Raw genomic sequence first — 20,405 nt, forward strand, 5'->3', positions numbered from 1 at the left:
TCAAACCCCCCTGCAGTAAGCAGGGACAATGAATGAAGGGTTTGTGCGTGTTTATAAGGTAAGGGACAAGGCATTTTACCTTTTAGTGTCCAAAGAATATCTTGCACAGTGTTAGCTGCATGTTAAAGTCATATAGAAGCATTGGGATGGTGAAATTACAAGGAGAGCATCAGCTTCATGCTAGTTAGAGCTTGCCAGAGGCTGAGGAATGTCATTCGGAGCTTCCTACCTCCTCTGAATACTGTCTCTGAGTTTTAGCAATTCAGTCTGCCATTCCTCTACAAGTCAGTTTGACTTGTTTTGATCCAAGGCTGTTTCTGGGTGATAGTTTAGATTCATGCCTAGCAAGAATTAAAGTATATAGGAAGTGTTTTAAAGACCATGACATTGATTTCTCCCCAAAGCAGTTTACCATTGCTAGGTTGTTATTTAATCAAATATAAGGGAGAACTTGTACATTTATTTGTATAATTTGAGTAACTTCTGCTTTTTTTGCTAGCAATTGTATGCCGAGCTTGAGTACCTGATAAAATTATTAGAATTGCCAACCCAGAAAGGATTTCCAGTGAAAGAGAATTCTGAAAGAATAAGTAAGCTTATTCAGCTCCATCAAATGGTAAAGAACACGATGACAGAATATGATGAGATTTTCAACAAGACAGTTAAATTTCATTACATTAAAAAAGAAGTGAGTATAATCTCTTAACACATACTTTCTTCCCATGGCAGTTAAACTCTTTGGTTTTGATGCCTGTCATCTCCCCCCCTCCAAAACAGAAAGTATTAAATCACCTTTTGATCAGAATTAAAAATTTGGACTTAAAACTTCATGAAATTTGGAGAACTTGTGATTCAGATCTGAACCCAAATACAATTACTTACCCTAGACTTTGCTGATGTGGATTTAATAAGTTAATGTGTAAGAAAGGAATTGCAAGCTTCCTTTCACATTTTAAACGTATACTGATTTTCTTTTAATGTATTCCAGCTGGAATGTCTATCAATATCAGGAGAACTGGATATTCCTGAAATATGTGAGGACCTTGAAAATATGCATCATTCTAAAGTCTACCTTGTGAATGTTCAGGAGAAACATGCACATATCAGACAGCTATACAAACTGCTTATTACCCAGGGAGTGGATATCTTGTCTGCAGTGCAGCAAGCTGTGAGTAGAATTAGAATGATTTGTGAAATCAAGCATAAAAATGAAATAAGATTATTGGAGCTATCTGACTGACTTTTGGATGTACAAAAATGTATTAATACTCTGAGAGAAATAAATACAGAGCTTTAAGATCCTTTTTAAAAGAAAGCAAAACGTAAAATGTGAAACAGTTTATCATTTTTAGATTTCTACTTTTAGAGTTTGCAGACATACAGCCATCAAATTAAGTGAAACATCCAGGAATAATGAAACTTATTCTTCAGTAGTTACTCACATTATGAATTGCTTTTGCCAAAAGAAAAGAAAAAATAATTTATTTGAAATCTTACTTCATTTTTTAAAAATTTTTAATGCTCTGATTTCCAGATCTTACTCTGGAAAGCATTGAAATAGATTTGAATTAGGGAGGAAATAACTCTTAAAGTATCAGTGCTTAAAAAAATTATTTTCTGTTCTCTTGTATTCTTTGTGCAGTTTAAGGCTCTGTTGGTGATTTCTTGAATGCCAGATCTGTATATTAGAATCCTTCTACTTTGTAAAGTTTGCCTTGCATATTTATTCTCCTATAAAGAAAGGATGATGAAAGAACAAAAAGGGAATATATGAAATTTTACCTTATTAGTGGGTTCCAGGCTGATTTGCATGGCAGAATATATATAATTTTAGAAAGGAGTTATTTATTCATGGCAGGATTGTCATTACCCTGTGAGAAGGGAAGACATTCCCTTATGACTAGCCTTGATTATCTACATTGCCAGTCTTCTCCTTAGACTCCATAAATTGATTGATAGCAGAAAGGAACTAATCACCAGGTGGTCAAGGACTGGAGTAGGGCACTTCCTCTGTGCTCAGAGAAGACACCATGTGTGAGCTGTGACTTGCTCTTGTCACAGTGAAGGTTTAATTGTTTACTTGAGCCCATTGTGACTGGCTATGCATGTTCTGCCTCAGAATTATTTTCATTTTAAATTGGTTAAATCAATACATTTTCTGAGTTTCATAAGCTTCTTTATCCATCCCCTGTTTAGAATTGCTTGAATGTTTCTGTAAAGAATCTGAAGCAAGAACTTGCTGGATTTGAGTGTGATAGTATTAACTGGAGCTCCAAAGCCAGTAAATATGAAGAACAACTGTCACAGTATTTCCAACGCTGCACCACTCAAGAGGAGATAAATGAGGTAAATGAGATAAATCCCAACACATTAAATGACTGTTTAAAGGTCTGTTGTGTTCTCTAATATATGTTACTGTTTACCATTCCCCTAGATGCTTTATACATATACAGAAAAGATGATTTTCATCTTACCAGCAACCTTTGGTTGCAGCAGTAATAATCTATGGTACATACCTCTGCAGCTCAGGATTATAGCAAGTTGTTGGGCTGGCAATAAGGTGCTTTCACTGTACCAAGAGGACTGGAAATAGAGCAGCTGTATTCCCTTCAGCTTTCAGCTCTTTCAGCTTCAACTGAAGACTTATGTATTTCATATTTCTTTCTTATGAAGCTAAATTTTCAAACAAAAGTAGAATTTACTTATGTTGGAGTTGTAAGGCTATTAGAAAGAACTTTCAGTCTTTTAATGAGAAGTTCAGGATAATTTAATGCTTAACATTTTTTCAGAGACCCAAGATGTGATACTTTAAAAATTACTAGAAGAAAAGGAAATGTTCTTTGGCAAAAGTTACTAGAATTTAGTATTATGGAACTTAGCTTAGGAGAAAATTGCTTAGTTAATATGATTGTTAATTTAACATCTTAGTAGGCCAGATACAAATCCACCCAGAACTTAGTAGGTTGAATTGGATAGACGTCTCAGCAAAAGTTAATTTAGGAAAAACATTCCATAGAATAAATTTTCTCAAAATGATCCATTAAAATAAGAAGCTGATGGCCTCTACACTTGATGTTCTGTGGATGTAACATTTTAGCTTCTCATAGATAATGGACACCCTCTGCAAAATAATTACATAGCATATTTTTCAATCACAGTGTTAATTATTAATTTTTTTTCTTTTTTCATTTTAAGTTGGGAAATTCATGTTGCCTGGTTAGGTTAAAACCTGTCATATGACCTTTGAGATTTGTATTTGCCAGTTTGGGCTTCCTGCTTCACTATCTGTCTTGGGTAGTAGCATCTGAAGAGCTGTGACTCCACTGCATTACACTGCAATCATTTGCGATAGAACTGAGCCAAGCCTCAAGTAACTGTAGTTTAATACTACATGGAATCTGTTCATGGGATTATAAGTGACATGGTTATTTACATTAGATAACGTTCACAGTGAAAAAGCTTTTTCTTTAGGTGGTAGCTTTAAAAAAAACATTTGTGAGTATCTGCACAAAACTTGCAACAGAAGTGTAACAGATCCTGAAGCAAAAACTCAGCTCTGCCCAGACATCTCACTTTGCTCTTCATCATATCACTATTTATACACTTACGGAAAGGTGTGACTGAAAATGGGGATTTTAACCATAGAGGATAATGAGGTATCTCTGTTCATAAGTCAGTAGAAACTGATAGTTCTTAGCACATTTCACACTTTGTAATTTATCCGAGGTCCCAGAATTAATGACCATAAATGACATAAACAGCACCTTTTTTTTCTTAACACTTTCTGCCTGGATTTGCTTCTATCTGTTCTTTAATCTTTGCCACTTTGAAAATCTGTTTTCAGCAACCTGCTTTCACGGGCTGTTTTTATTATTTGTGCTACTAAATGTCTTATGTATTAATAAAAGAGGAAGGGTAAGTGGCTAACAACACTGAAGGACCTGATCGAGTGGCTCACATAGCAATCAAAGCATTTTACTGGAACTGTACTGTTAACAAAAACTTTTTAAAAGCAGCTTTATGACTTGCTTTGTCCATTTATTTTGCAGTTCTGTGATAAATTGGAGCAATTGGCACCTAAACCCCACTCCTCCACCATCATTCTCTACCCATGACAGACCAACTATAGTTAGGAACAGCTGCCTGATTAATGACTATGACACAATGGACAAGTATCAAAGTTCCATTAAACTACTGGTCTGAAGTCTCTGAAGTGTATTAGAGTGTATAGTTCCTTTAGTATTTCTTAGTTAATTTTGCAGAAGATAGTGGAAACAGGATGATAACAGAAGTTGTGTGCCAGCACTCCAAGGGGGTGATGTACAAGCCTGAGTTGAATCTGTTTTTTCCACTGTGAGGCTAAAAGAGAAGAGTGAGAGCAGCTGCAGCCCTTTGACACATGAGCTATCGTATCTGAAACAAGGCGATCTAATTTCACATACTGCTATAAGGAGACCTTTTGGCCTTATAAATGATCCCTAGCCTATGTATGTGCATAAGCCAGTGAAATAAACTAAAATAAACTCTTGCTTATCTCTTTTCCTCAAAATTAAACCAGTGAATAAGGCTCTTGCGTTCTGAATACAAAATATTGCTCTGCAGAGGTGGTTTTATTAACAGAGGGCTTTTAGATAGATTTTATTATTCTGCCTACTTAGGTGGGATAAGAGCTTAAACTAATTGGAGATCGCGGTCCCAGTGATGGAATTCTCTTCCTTTCCATTACACTGAGTGAACACCATCTGTCTATTCACTGCTGAAATAATGTGGCAACATCCCACTAGATGAAATGAAAATGAAAAATATATCCCTTGATGGATTAACATTAGTATGTAGTAATAATAATAATTATAATATGATTGATTGATAGCTGTTCCAATAACAGTAGCTGCAAAATAACCATTCATGACTCCCTGAATTCTTTGATGGGAGTGGAGGAGTAGGTCAGGGGCAAGTCTGTGGGACTTTATAACATTAAAAAAAAAGTCATTTATAACATTAAAAAAAAAAAGTTAACTAAATATCAACTTGTGGATGTGACCTGAACTTGCTAACACTAATCTAGTAAATTAAGTTCTTTTCATTTGTATGTCTGGGGGCCAGACCCTAAAGCATTAGAATGGCTGCATTTCTTTTATGTCAGTTCTTTTAGATAAATATAATTTTACATAATTTACTCTACAATCTTCTAAACACAAAAGATTTGCAACCCAAAGGATGTGAAATTCTTAGGAAAAAATATTTCAGTTTTTACATTCTTCCATTTCAGTTTTTATGAATTAATTATAAATAATTTGAAAATGTGATCATGTAATTGTAATGTAATTAAAATAGTACTTTTTATAAGATACCGTAAGCATATTTTAAGCAGGCCTTTTTACTTGTCTAGTTCTTGTATCTGCTGCTTAAAGACATTGAAAAGTAACTAATATCTAAAAGGATTTTTTTCAGTGTAAATAAAATTGAAAATTACATAGCTTTCAGAGAAAAAATATTGAAGAAAACCTTTTTACTTAAAAATTCATAGTCCTTTAAACATAATTTAGCTGAGTATGTTTGATGTACTTATTTCTACAACATTGCCAATGTAAAGAATGACATGGTTTCTTAAGGGCTTATTTGTAAGACAACATTAAAGCAAACAGTTACTTGGCATTAGGGAAAAAAAAGGTAAAGAAAGAATATAAGAACCCTATTATTATATTAGGTTCCCATGGTTAGTAAACACTATTTTTTAAATTATGTTGATCATATATGACTCTTTTTTTGACGTTTGTTAAACTCATTATGATAAACCGGCAATGCATCTGATCAATATGTGTGTAAATTTAAGTGTAGCTTCCTAGACCTTCATCAGCGTCATTCCTATCTTTCTGAATTTTTGAAATATTTCGTAGATTAAGGACTACATGTAGCTACATTCCATCTTAGTAACAGAAGAGTTTACCGGAAATTTAATATAACTAAATTTAATAGTTAGCTAATATAGATCCTCCTGGAAGTCTTGAAAATCCTTCATAATCAGAGCTACTAGTTCATCTTAATTTTTACTATGATAAGAATAATTTTCACTAATGTTGAGCTTGTTCCATGAAGTCAGTGCTAACTGGTGATAGTACTCTCATGTGGTACCAAATCTATCTAGCTGTAGTTAAATGGAGCTTGCTTTTGGTGTCTGTTAGACAGAATCTCTCTGCTGCCATACTCATAGAATAGTTATTTAAAGGACAGATGCTCATGTAGTCTACATCTTGATCCTGCAAAAAGCTGGATTCATCTTTGTATGCTGTGAATAATTGTACTAAGATGTTTGGACTAGCACAGTGTATAAAGTTTAAAATTAAATGTGTAAGCAGAGCTTCTGATAAAGGGCAGTGGGGGGAAACCTGCCAAAAAATCCAACCTGATGTAAAATAAATATTGTATTATAGCAGAAAAATACTGTGAATAAATACACATCTACTTCCCTAAGCCAAGTAAAATTACGTTTTTCTGGAAACTAAGCATGAGTATACATTTACATGACTACAATTTCCACTAAATTGACTGAGTATGTAAAGGACATCTGCCTCCAGTTAAAATCAATGAAAGCTCTCAGGCAGGATTTTTTCATAAATTGTCTGAGCAAGTATCTCATCCTTTGATGATCTTTCCATCTTGGAAACAGTATTCGGCATTCAGAATGCAAAAATGTTGATTTAGCACTAATGGAAGTACTAATTTGGCACTTACCAGTAATGGAAAGAAATCCTGGGAAAATAAGGTTGCTTTATGTGAAGGCACAGTATTATTAACTTCTGTATTAACTTTTCAGTGTTCAGATCAAGGTCTTTTAAACAGCTCTTGAAAAAACCTAAATTGAAGTGTGCTAGTTTATGTTTTGCTAACACATATGGTTACTGTGTTTCAGCTCAAAGAATCATTTAAGGATCTCAAAAAGAAATTCAACAATTTGAAGTTTAACTATACAAAGAAAACGGAAAAAGCTCGAAATTTGAAAGTACTTAAAATACAGATTCAGCAAGTTGATACATATGCAGAGAAAATACAGGTAATATTAGAAACTTCAGTCTTAGTGAAGGCTTCACTGGTTGAATTGCTCTGGCCAAGCAGTTTGGAGGAGATGCTAAATTTATTGTGAGCTTTCCTGTTAATCAGCTTTATATCCTTTCCCTGTCTCAGTCATTGACTGAGACATTTTTCATTGTTCTGTTCTTTTTGTTCTCCCATTTGATTCAGTGAAATTATCTTAATTTCTGACTTCTGTGTTCACTCCTTTTATCCTCTCTTATTTTTCTATTTAATCTCTTCATCTTACCTCTGTTCCTTCACAGTATGTGTGACCTAGTATTGTGTCCTTCGAAAACCACAAAATAAATCAAATACCTCATCATAATCAACAAATCAGCAATAAATGCACACATATTCCCTCTTACATCCAACTACGTTCTTGTCTTTTTTTGCTATTTCTTGTGTTGTCATTGACTATTCCTTTTACAACCTTTTTTTTTGTTCCCTCCCTTTTTTTGGGAATTTCATCCAGAAATGATCCAGCAGGATCAACTACAAAAGATTGCTCTGTGTTATGTCCAGTTGCATTTTGAATATCTCCAGAGATGGAGACGCCACAACCTCTGTGGGCAAGCTGTTCCACCCTCAGAGTAAAAAAAAAAAGTGGTTGTTTTGTTTTTGATTTTGTTTGATTGTTTGTTTGTTTTTCTTAAACAGAATTTCCTATATTTCAGTTAGGGTCCATTGCCTGCTGTCTTTGCACAAGGCACCACTGAGATGAGTCTAGCTCTGTTTTCTTTACTGTCTCCCTTCATGTTTTTATACACATTGCTAAGATCCACCTCTAGCCTTCTCTACTCCAGGTTAAAGAAATCCCATCTCTCTGTTCTTGTATAACACATGCTCACTCAGTCATCTTTCTGGCCCCTTCCTGGATTTGCTCAAGTATGTGCAGGTATTTATTTCTTGTACTGGGGAGCCTGTGACGAAAAGAGACTCTACTGCAGAGTTCAGATTAACAGTTTATTTGAACAACATGTGCAGATCCAGTATGTCACTATTGCAGGTTTTATGGATACAATGGAGAATGCGCTATTACAGTTTTAAAAGCAAGACTACACTATTAGAACCACAAGAGATTCACAAAATGCACTGTTGTAACTACAACAGTCACAAAATGCACTATTACAGCCCACAGGCAATTCACGACAGGCTGCAGACCGCTCACAAAACTCGTTATTACTGCCCATAAGCAATTCATAACAACTCTCAGGCTACTCACAAAATTCACTATTACAATTCCCAGGTGATTCATGGAACACACTGTCACAGCTCACAGACAACTCAGAATACCACACATGTGTCAGTCAATCACCTGCAACTACAAACTTAAAGCCTGCCAACTATTCACTTACCTCTCCAGGTAAGGGCTCCCACATAAGTTACCTTGGTCAGCATCTCGACCAAGGGGGAAAGGTTCTCATCACTCCATGACTGGAGAAGTAACTCCCCATTTCTAGCATGAATCTTAGGGTTTTTATTCCCTGGTGTGTGGGACAGCAGGCAGGGGCATGTCTGAGTGGATTAGACCACCTGGGGTGTGTCTTCAGCAGTGCTTCCCCTTATCTTTACTTATTAATGGATGTTATTCCCTTCTGTGTGGTCTCTCTCTTGCATATCTTTGTTATTGTTTGGGTCTGTTGGAGCCAAATAGAAGTCCTCCAGCTTATCTTTGTCTTACTTTTAGGCAACTGAATAGTGGTTTGATTGGGACTCAGGCTCAGGGCATATTATTTGTTGGGGGATTTCAAGACTTAACTTAGGTTTCCGTTCTTTGAATGATGCAGCACTGCCCTGTTTAGATTCCTGCTTACCAGACAACTCTGAGCTGAGCTATCTACACAGCTCCCCATGGGTCGTCTCTGCAGAAACAGGGCCTCAAGGCAATCTAAGGCTGAGTTGCTCCTGCAACCCCCCCATGTGTCGCCTGGTGAAACCTGTTTATACTATGAGCCTGACTGATCCTTACAGAGCCCGAAGTGGACACAGGGCTCCAGATGTAGCCTCACTAGTGCTACATAGAAGGGAATAATCACCTCCTTTGACCTGCTGGCAACATTTTACTACCAGTGTATATTCTTACAAGTTTCTATGTTGACAGTTCATTAAATACTTTCCTAGTTTAAACAAATCTCTTCCTTCCCAAGCAAAAATCAAGGACGTGTCTTTTTGCATGACTTGTAAAACAACTAGCACAACAAAGTCTTGGTCATCTGTCCAGACCAGTGTTCCCAGGATATAAAATATATCAATATATGTATGCATACCATCTTATCCTAAAACTTACAGGTCATATTTATACCAGCTATCATAAAGTAGTGGTATGAATACTTGTTCCCCATAGTGTTTGGGATTATGCTAGATTGTCACTGATGTTGCTTACATTGAATTCTTAAGGAATATGTCAATATTCTAGGGCATAAATAACTGTGATGCTTAAGTTGACTTGTATTTAGTTAAAGACTCCAAAGTCTTAGTGGTACTTTTTTCCTTCGCAGATTCAATAAGAATTATTTTGTTCAAGTTCTTGTGTTTTATTACTATGGATACTTGGGTTTTTTAAAGCTGAAAAATGTAATTCAGTTCCACTGTTAGTAAATAAAATTTACATTTATGTTAATTAGCATTGTAGAGCCCCTCCACTTTCCTCTGATTTTTGAAAAAGCATCTCATACTTGTAATTTTTAAAACACATGACAAGAAACAGGTTTGTGTGGTTTTTTTCATGTTTTTTCCTTTTTATTTCTAAAAATAGAAACATTTTTGTTGCAATATATAACATTGCTACATCTTTTAAACAGATTCTTAAAACGAAGATGGATAATTTAGAGAAGAAAGTCATTGGCTCTGTAGCAAATGAACCTAATGCTAAACTTAGAGTCCTCTTGGGGTCAATCAGTGACTTACAAAAACAGCTGAATGACTTTAGCAGCGTTGTGGAGGATTACAAGCAAAATCTGGATCTCGTGGAGCATCTGCAACAGATGATGGAAGAGGTACTAGTAAACCTGAGATCCCTACTGTGGTTGTAATAATGATCCAGGACAGGGATAGATAAAAGTGCTTATGACTACTTCAGGCAAAATCTGTGGCTTCCAAAAATAGTAGATTGGTAAAAATCTGTATTTTCTTCTATTTTTTCTTTTTAACTTTGTGAAGAGGGGAAAAACCCATGCAATGTGACTATCTTCTTGCACTGCTATACATATGACTAGAGTCTCCACCTCCATATGACTTCCATAGTAATTCAGCATATCAATGATCGTATTTATGAGCTCATTTGCTCTGAGTATATTCTGGGGAAACACAGAAAGTGCCACAAGGCCCTCTTTGATAGCTGTCAAATCACAAGAGTCAGGTTATTACAGTACCTACTCTGTCAGTTGTCAGGAAGAGCTGTGTGGTATGTAGTTCTGGAACTGAAATGTAAAACATTAAGTTCCTTAAAAGCGATGTAAATTTTTTAATAGACTTAGTTGTCAAATACATGTTTGGTTTTTTTTTCTGAATCACAGTCTAAGTCTTCTTGGAGACTTTTGTAACTTTATTTTAATGTGTCTGAGGACTGCCTGGTCAACTGCCTTTTTTTAAAGGAAAAACAAAAGTTTGTAACAGTATTCTCCCTCTTGCCACATTGTGTTGACGCATCTGCTGTGGGTCAAGCACATTCCTGTCATCGTTTATTTTTAGAAATAACACTGTTCATATCTCCAAAGTGATCTAAATGCATAGCAAATAAATTGCCTTAATTATGGTTCACAGTACTGTTTTGTTTAAAAGATGTTTTCAGTGTCCAGTGATCTGATGTGTCGTTTCATATATCATTAGCAAAGCAATTTTGTTACTATTTGTTGTGTATTTGCATTTTTTGAAATCCCTTCCCTTACTTCTTTCCTAGAGCTAAAATTTAAGGGTTTTTTTTACATAGTATAAAGTATCACCTTTTACTCTACAGTTTTCTTTCAGCGAATAGGCAGTCTTAAATACTGACTTTAGTAGCAGTTAAAATTTGTGATTATTAGCTGCTTGCTGTAATGATGCAATATGGATGATACTGAGTGAACACCAGATTCTGTCCTCTGAATATTGTTAACCAAAAATATTTATTAAGGCTATATTCTAAAGCCCATTCTTGTCAGTAGAAAGATTGCTAACAACTTTAATGGTTGCCGAGACCAAAACCCCTGTTTACTAGTATACTATATCTAAGCAGCCTTGCTGCCCTTACAGAGGTATAACTGTGGCCATGATACAAAACTTGCGAAATTAATCAGTTGCTATACAAGTTGGAAAGAACCCAGAAATAAAACATATGTTTGCAGAACCATTGACTAACAACCCCACCATGCTTGTATGATGACCATGGATCTAATGCTTAGAGAAAATTTAACAGGTAATTTTGAAATATATATGAAACATTTTGAAATATATTTGAAACAGCATTGGTAATGAGCAAATGTTTTTCAGGCTAAATTAAAATTGGAAAATTTAAGACATATACTGTATGCCACAGATAATGGAAAGTCTAAGAACAGTCCAGTCTATTCTACAAAAGCTTGAACTGTTGATAATTCATTATAATGTGGCGTTTTTATCCCTCAGTGTCAATTTTGGTTTAAAGATATGAGTGCAACAGTCATTAGAGTTGGCAAGTATTCTGCAGAATGCGAAACAAGAGAAGCAATAGAGACTCTCTACAAACAATTCAATAAGTTCATTGAGCCTGCAGTGCCTCAACAGGAAGAAAAAATTCAGCAGATTATGGACCTTGCTAAACAGTTGTATGGTGAGGAGCTGTCTGGTAATGTATGTGGGGAAAAAATACTATAACTAGGACAGGAGGGAGTAGGTTCTAATTTTCTTCATTTAAGAAGAAGATTCCCATGATGTTAAAAAAAACAGACGTTTTAAAGTATTGACTGGAAGAGGTGAAGGATTTCAGAACCAATATTTAAAAAATAAAAATATGAATGTACTCAGTCTGGTAGTTACTTGGTTTTCTATATACAGCCTGAGTTCCCCTTGAAATAAAAGTGGGAATGTCCTTGTAATATTTATGAACTTGGAATTAAGACTTCATGGCTTATGCTGTCTCATAACAGGCAAGCCTTTGAAGTCAAAGTAAGTTACAGTGATATAGCTCAGTGATGAGTGAATTTTTTACATTAACACTGTGAATAACTAGTGGTATTTGATTGTCAAATCAAATTTGACAATTTAAGCATTAAGCATTTTATTAGCAAAAAAATTACATTGTTATGTAAATACTGTATTTGCAATTCTATTGATTTGGAACATTGTTGGCCAAAAATAATGCAGTTCAACAAACTTCATGTTTTGCTTTTTTTCTCCCACTTGTAATGTTTATATATGTGTATATATAATGTTTCTTGATGTTATTTTATGCAAAGATGAGGTGACAATCCAAATGTACAAGGATACTGTGTAGTCTATCAATTCAAGTAGCAAATCTGAAAAAATTTCAACAATCAAACTGTGCTTTTAAATTCTTCTAATTTAGTGTTGAAAAGACTATTTAGAGAGCACAGATCACTTTCTTCTCTTCTTCTTTCTTTAACCTTCTCAATATTGTAAACATTCATATTTGTAGGAAAGGAGCTGACAGAGTGGATTCTTGACACCATCTGATTAGAATGACTGGGATAAGGAAGCTGCTTTGTGATTTTTTTTTTTAAGTCATTAAGTGAGGAAAAAGCTTCTCCATCCTGCATTTGTTTTGTAGTCCTTACAGCAGGGATCTAAGTGCCTCCTAGCTGTATAATAAAGCAATCTGTTTAGGAAACACTTTACGAGGTCAGCATCTTCACAAGCAGTATCACTAACTAGATAGAAGTAATTTTGTTCAAGTAGAAGCCTAGCAGAAGACCTTGCAGTGACTATGAGGGCGCATGTCAAGTAAGCTAATAAGAGCTAGGAAAGCACACTGCTGCAAATCAGAGAACTCCTTCAGCAAAACAAAACACAGAAAAATGTAATTATTGTAGTGTATTTGGTTTACAAAGTACATTGGTTGCACATCTGTTTGATTCTGGTTATTATGCTTTTATGTTGTTTTACCTCTGTAGGTACTGAAGAAGGAAAGAAGTATGTTGAAAAAGCTATATTAAAGTATAAAGAAATCACTAACTCTATTGATGAGTTATGTAGATCTCTCAGAGAACACAAGGAGTTTAAGGTATTTTTCTTTTTTATCTGGCGAATATGTTGCATCTGCATCAAGTTATCAGGCTCTGTGTCTGAATCAGTACTTTTCACTGAGAATCGTCTATGGTAGTATGAAGCATTTCCTTATTTTTCGACTTTCCATTACCTTAGGTCATGATCATAAGGAGCCAATGAAGTGCTACTTGTTTGTGCATTAAATATTCCTCCCAGGCTTCTTTTCTTTGATTTCTTTTGGAACTGTTACTGCTTTCAAGTAACCTTCAGGGGGAAATGTCACAATTTCTTTGAGTATCTAGACAAATACTTTCTTCTTATTTCTCAGTCTCTTGGTACTGTAATATAAGTAGCTGCTAGATCTATAAAATGACAAACAGTCTGGTTTGGCTTGGAAAAGAAAAACAAAAAAACCAAGCTGTGTTAAAAACAAAGCCATTTAAATGTGGCTTATAACAAGTATTAAAGAGAATGATAACATTTTAGTTGTGTATTCTGATAAGCTTCTTTAAGTGTAATTAAGTGTAGCATACCAACTGAAGAGGAATTATTAAAGACAGCTTAACAGACTAGATTTCTGTAATAAAGTCTACCCCCAACTCTCAAAGAAATCATCAGAAATCTTCAACATGCAGCAATAGCTGATATTGTTAATTCTATGAAGTTGGAAGAGTTAAGATGCTTACATACCCTGCTCTTGATGTTGAATGTTGTTTCACTTTTCTTTGATGGAATTATAGTATAAAAAATAGTGAATGTTCAAATTACCCATTAACTTAAAAGCAGTAAGAGATGACAAAAATACAGATGAGTTCTGAAAGTCATTAGATGAATGGAAAAAGAAGGCTTTGCCTTGCACTGTGACCATAAAGAAATTTCAAATTATGTGTCAATTCGGTATCTCAAAGTTTGCCTCCCAGTCCATGTGTTATATAAATGCTATTGTGTGCATAACAGTGGCCCCAGGTATTGTCAGAACAGAACTTCAATCTTTGATCATTTTTGCTAGCGCAACATAATAGGGATCTTTTCAAGAGAAGTGGAATTTCAAAATAATTGCAATATTTTACTTTTGACTCTTTTTGCTAATTGTAGTTAACTTCCTTTAATTGAGTTGTTTAGAGAGAACTTTTTCACATAGAACCATTCATAAACTGTTTACTTTAACACATAATTTAGATAATTCTTCTAAGTTCAAAAGGAATATTATAAAAAATGAGTTTTCTGCAATAGAGTAGTTCTGCAACTTTTTTCAAATTAAAGTTATTTTTTACAATATGTAGTATTCTGAGATTTTAAAACTAATATTCTTATTAAAGATTTTCAGAATATCTCAGTAGTCGACGTCTGTATCTTATGAAGAATAAATCATTCAGCAAATTACCTGCACAAATAGATGCCATGAGTGTAAACTCTCTTTCACTTCTTGTCATTTTTAAAGAGTAACAGATTAAGGAGAAATCTCTCCTGATTTTACATGGCTGTTGAATGTCAGAAGAAGACAACTCTTGGGTTTTGCAAGTGCAAAATTGAAGACTACATTTTCTTCAGAAAAATAATAGATTGAACAGATCACACAGAATTTTTCATTTGTTTAATGCTAGAATGGAAAATTAGTAGTGCAGCACTTTCTTATGAGTACTTATTTCATAGAATCATAGAATGGTTTGGGTTGGAAGGAACCACAAAGATCATGTAGTCCAACTTCCCCTGCCATGGGCAGGGACACCTCCCACTAGACCAGGTTGCCCAAAGCCCTGTCCAACCTGGCCTTGAACACTTCCAGGGAGGGGGCATCCACAACTTCCCTGGGAAACCTGTGCCAGTGTCTCACCACTCTCACAGTAAAGAATTTCTTCCTAATATCTAGTCTAAACCTACCCTCTTTCAGTTTAAAACGATTCCCACTTGTTCTGTCACTGCCTGCCCTTGTAAAAAGTCCCTCTTCAGCTCTTCTGTAGGACCCCTTCAGGAATTGGAAGGCCACAATAAGGTCCCCCCCAGAGCCTTCTCCAGGGTGAACAGCCCCAACTCTTAGCCGTTCCTCATAGGGGAGGTGCTCCAGCCCTCTGATCATCTTTGTGGCTCTCCTCTGGATCCACTCCAACAGCTCCATGTCAGAATAGCAGCTTGGCAACTTTATCTGCCAGTTCTCTCAGGACCAGTGGATGGCTGCCCTCGGATCCCATGGACTTGTGCACCTTCAGGTTCTTTAGAGGGTCTTGAACCTGATCTTCACTTACAGTGGGCAGATCTTCCTTCTCCCAGTCCCTACCTTTGCCTTCTGTATCTTTGGCAGCATGGCTAGAGCTCTTGCCAGTGAAGACTGAGGCAAAGAAGTCATTCAGCACCTCAGCCTTCTTTGAATCCCTCGTTATCAGTTCTCCGTTTTCTTTCCAGAGAGGGACCATATCTTCCCTAGCCTTCCTTTTATCACTGATGTACCTATAGAAAGTCTTGTTCCCCTTTATGACCCTGGCTAGATTTAATTCCACCTGTGCCCTAGCTTTCCTAACATGATCCCTGGCTGTTTAGGCAACTTCTTTGTAATCCTCCCAGTTAATATGTCCTCACTTCCACTCCCTATAGATTTTCCTTTTGTGCCCTATTAAGTCCAGGAGCTCCTTATTCATCCACACAGACCTTCTGGCATTCTTGCCTGCCTTCCTCCTTCTTGGGATGCACTGCTTCTGGACTCAGAGGAGATGGTCTTTGAATATCAACGAGCTTGCTTGGGCCCCTCTTCCCTCCAGGGCTTTATCCGACAACACTTTGCGTAGTAGATCCCTGAAGAGACCAGAGTCTGCTCTCCTGAAGTCCAGAGTGGTGAGCTTGCTGCGTGACCTCTTCAATGTCTTAAAGATCTTGAACACCACCATTTCGTGGTCACTGCAGCCAAGGCTTCATGTTGCTCTTGAGCTTCATGTTGCTTACCAGCCCCTCCTTGCTGGTGAGGACGAGGTCCAGCATGGCACCCTTTCTTGTGGGTTCCTCTACCAATTGGAGAAGGAGCTTGTCATCTACGCATTTGAGGAACCTCTTTGATTGTTGGTGCCCCACTGTGGTGTCCTTTCAGCAGATGTCAAGATGGTTGAAATACCCCAAGAGGACCAGGGCTTATGAACATGAAGCTGCTGCTATCTGTTTATAGAGGGCCTCATCCACTCAGTTTTCCTGATCAGGTGGCCTGCAGCAGACACCCACTATGATGTCTCCTTCCCCTGCCTTCCCTTTAACCCTGACCCATAAGCTCTCTGTAAGCTACTCACCCTGCCCCAGGTGGGGTGCCACGGACTCCAGCTGGTCCTTAATGTAGAAGGCAACACCCCCTCCCCTTCTCCCTTGCGTGTCTTTCCTAAAGAGTTTGTACACTCCGGTCATAAGAGCCATCCCACCACGTCTCAGTGATGCGAATGACATCGTAGCCCTGTAGATATGCATACATCTGTAACTCTAGTTGCTTATTTCCCATACTCCATGCATTAGTGTACAGGCATTTAAGTTGCTTCTCCATTGAAGCCAACTTACTGACTGGAGGTCCCTTGTCCTGCACTTCAGGTGCCCTCATCCTGGTCTGTGATCCTACTCCAGGCCTAGGGCATCTCTTCCTTTCACTTGCATTGAAGTGGGACCTCCCCTTGCAACTCTAGTTTAAAGCCCTCATGACTAAGTTGGAAAGCCTATGACCAAAGAAGCATTTAGGACTGTAACTTTTGACTGGACAGCTAAAGATGTGAAATACACAAAACTGTAACTATAAAACTTTTAAGTTTTCCTTACATTGTGCCACTGTGATGTTCTTCGAAATCTGAAGTGTTCTTCCATCATAATTTTAAAAGATTCATGATGTCTTCAAAAAATACAGTATTGTACAGAATTCTGTTATAGAAGTACTTTGTAACCAATTGAGCACACTTTGAGGCTTAAGTTAGAAATAGTGTTAGCCAAAAAGAATGGCAATGTAACTGATCTAAAGTACAACTAACTGCATTCAGAGCAGTTATGGACTGTCCTGATGGGAAGTTGAAGGAAGGAGGAAAACAAGAACAAATGCAAATTCTGCCTTGTTATGTTTTATGCTTAGAATGCATTCTCCCCTTCCCATCTTTTAGACAAATCTGAACTTTCTAGAGACTCACAAATTTATTTTTTTTGCTCCCTAGAACAGTTTTCCTGAAATCCTGTTTTTTTTTCCTGTAGTTTTTGTTTATCCTCTTTTTTCCTAATACTGTCACTTTCTTAATCTTTAGTTTTCCTTACTTATGCTGGGTACAAATTGGTTAATATTCCTCAGATTCTTGACCAACTACTTCAGTCCTTCAGTTCTTCAGTCTTTGGTGTCCTGTGCTTTCCTTGCCTCAGGAAAGATCCCCTCAGCTTTGAAAAATATTGTCTTTGCTTGTCCAGTAATGAATGAATTGGGTTTTGCTGCATATTTTTGCCATAATCAATTTACACGTGTGCTGATGACTGGTTTTAAGTAAGATTTCACTTTTTTTCACCACTCTGTTGTACAGAGCATAAGTCAGTATGTAGCTAACAATTGGTGCATTCTATTATGTATAAGCTTACTTAATTTTCTTTTCCCATGGCAGAAAGGTGAATTTTCTGAAAAGTTGGTTACTGTTCAAAAAGAAGAAAGAAATAGTCAAGAAGCGTGTGAGGCTGTTATTAAAGACAAAGCAGAGGAACAAAAGCAGCAGGTTAGATTTTTTTCTTTTTTTTTTTTTTTTTTTACTAAAACTCTCCTTCTTAAAAGGCTTTGTGTGTTGCTGGAAAGTTTATTGCTTTTCAGTTTGAAGCCTCCCTTAAGATGGGTATCAGTGTAGTCATGGTCATTTCTCTTTTAATTTTTTTTTTTTTTAGTTACTCTTTTGCCTTCTGTCCAATCCACATATTCTTCCCTATGAATTTTGGTTTTCTAGCTTTCTTTTTACTTGCCTATGTATCTCTTTTTCTTTTCCAAGATAGTATTCTTTTCATAATCTTCTACCAATTTTCCTTTGGTCTTATTGCCACGGTATTCTTAATGCAAAGATGCAAAGATATCATCTTTGTGGCTGTTCCTCCTTCCTCAAGGAGGAACATATTCTGCTCTCTCATTTATAGTAAGACTTAAGAGAATATAGAAAGTAACAGAGGAAACTGCTTTTAGTGTTTCCCAGAGCCCTAATGTTCAAATAACCCCTAGAGACAATCTATGGAAGTATTTAATTTACAATTATTATGCTATGAGAGAAGCCTCATAGCTCAGAATTTGAACTAAGTGATGGTGGAAATTATGATTCTTTGTTGAATCATTAAGGTCTTCATAAGGAAAAAAATGATTTTTAAACATTTTTCTTTCAGATGGCATTAGAATCGGATAAATTGCTTACGAATTCAGGAAGCATTACTGAGAAGAGAATCAATACTCTGTCTCCTACCAATGCTAAACAGGTATTTACTGTTCATGTTGGTTTTTGTTTTTTTTTTTCATTAAACTGAAGGGGATTGTCACGTACTCTCAAGGGAATTTTACTCCTTAATTAATTGCTTCTCAAAAGTGGTGGATATTGTTACAGATTGGTAGGCTTCTCATTTACAGTATTACAGAAGTCCAATGCAAAATAAGCACAGAATTGCTTCAGTTTTGCTACAGGGTGAATAACAGGAAAGCAGTCATGGCAAAAACATGATGGAAAACAGCTACAGCTGTCAACAGTTCAGTATGACATCATGTCACAGATAATCTGTTGTACTGTTGGTATGGCACTATACATCAAATAAGTAACAGAGCTCAAATAGTTGTCTTCACCCTCACCTCAAAACACTTGCGTTACATCTCAGTTGCCAAAATTCTGTGCGGCAGAGATCATAAATAAGCCCCAAAGTACAGATTGCATGTTGAGGACTATGCACAAAAGGAAATTAGATAGTGAAAGACTGTGTATGCATTTAGAATCATAGAAATCCTACCAGAAAAGCATGTTTTATACATGGCTGTACAGTAAATGAATATGAAAGGTTCCAATCTGTCAGTGAATAAGTGTAGTGTTAGAAATACAGGCATTACAAAACCAGACCTATGTCTTATGAGATTAATTTATTTAGTTTGAAGAACGTTTGAAGCCTTGGGATCTTGGATGTAAATAATTTACTATGTGAAATATTCTGGTAATTTGAAGTGGGTGGTAATATATATCTAAGTCTTCAGAAAGGTAGAATACATTGGTAATTGATTTAGAACTCTAAAATTTCCATTTTGCAAGCTGATAACATAGAATAATACTCTAAGACATTAAATTGTGATTTTTTTGTAGAAATTCAACTAATATTAACGTTATCTTCAGTTCAATACAGAATGTCCTGTAATCTGCTGATGAGCCAAAATTAAGCCTAATTCATTTTGTTACCTCCATTCCAAGTCAATGGGTGTTTAAACCATCATTGACTTGGAGCTGAGATTTCACTCAATCTTTTGTGACTGTTCCAAAGAGCCACCCTCAGGAGAATCACCTCACCCAGCAGATGTCCATAGCCCTATTTCCTATTTTACTAGGCCACAGCTTTGTCAATTCTCATCAGGCTGTGCCTCAGCTGCCAAAGGGAGAAGTCAAGGGTATGCAAACCAGCAAATATCAGCTGTGAAGTATGGCAGCTATGATGCCTCTACCCTTTTCATCACTCCATACTTAAAGAAGTAGCAGGTTCTTCTCATTTGAGCTTTTCTGTCTTCCACTTCTGTCCTTTTCAAGGAAAGACCTGGCCCTTGCCCAGCCCCTTGTAAACCCCACAAAAATATATTTTGAGTGCATTTGAATTAATTCCAAACAATAACAGTTTTTAGGAATGGTTTACAATTAGTTAGAACCCAAATTAAAAAAGTGAATATGTGCAGAAGGAAGAAGTAGCTCAATATTTATTGTGTTCGAAGTAGTTGGAAAGGAGAAAAATGGACACATTTCACCAAAGTGGACAGTCAATTATAATTTATCATGTTTATATCTATGATATATTCATACTGAAAGACACTTTGCGGGTCAGAGTTCATCAGGGAACGCTTGTAGAAAACACATTTAATACCCAAACTTTAACTTCATAGAATCATAGAATGGTTTGGATCGAAAGGGATCCTAAAGATTGTCTGGTTCCAACCCCTCTGCCATGGGCAG

The 20,405-nt window shown here is 36.3% G+C and overlaps 1 protein-coding gene across 1 annotated transcript in view; it reads left to right on the forward strand.

Moving 5' to 3' along the window:
* The first annotated feature begins 28 nt into the window (after positions 1-28).
* Positions 29-20,405, forward strand: part of CCDC141 (coiled-coil domain containing 141) — a 28,743-nt gene continuing 8,366 nt past the window's right edge. Inside the window, exons 1-10 of the mRNA XM_010188725.1 lie at positions 29-58; positions 500-688; positions 989-1,168; positions 2,197-2,346; positions 6,911-7,051; positions 9,873-10,067; positions 11,674-11,857; positions 13,158-13,267; positions 17,847-17,954; positions 18,601-18,690. Coding sequence (XP_010187027.1) covers positions 29-58; positions 500-688; positions 989-1,168; positions 2,197-2,346; positions 6,911-7,051; positions 9,873-10,067; positions 11,674-11,857; positions 13,158-13,267; positions 17,847-17,954; positions 18,601-18,690 — 1,377 coding nt within the window. The remainder of the gene's footprint in view (positions 59-499; positions 689-988; positions 1,169-2,196; positions 2,347-6,910; positions 7,052-9,872; positions 10,068-11,673; positions 11,858-13,157; positions 13,268-17,846; positions 17,955-18,600; positions 18,691-20,405) is intronic.

The sequence above is a fragment of the Mesitornis unicolor genome, unplaced genomic scaffold (genome assembly GCF_000695765.1).
Source record: "Mesitornis unicolor isolate BGI_N332 unplaced genomic scaffold, ASM69576v1 scaffold13917, whole genome shotgun sequence".
Classification (NCBI taxonomy): Eukaryota; Metazoa; Chordata; class Aves; order Mesitornithiformes; family Mesitornithidae; genus Mesitornis; species Mesitornis unicolor.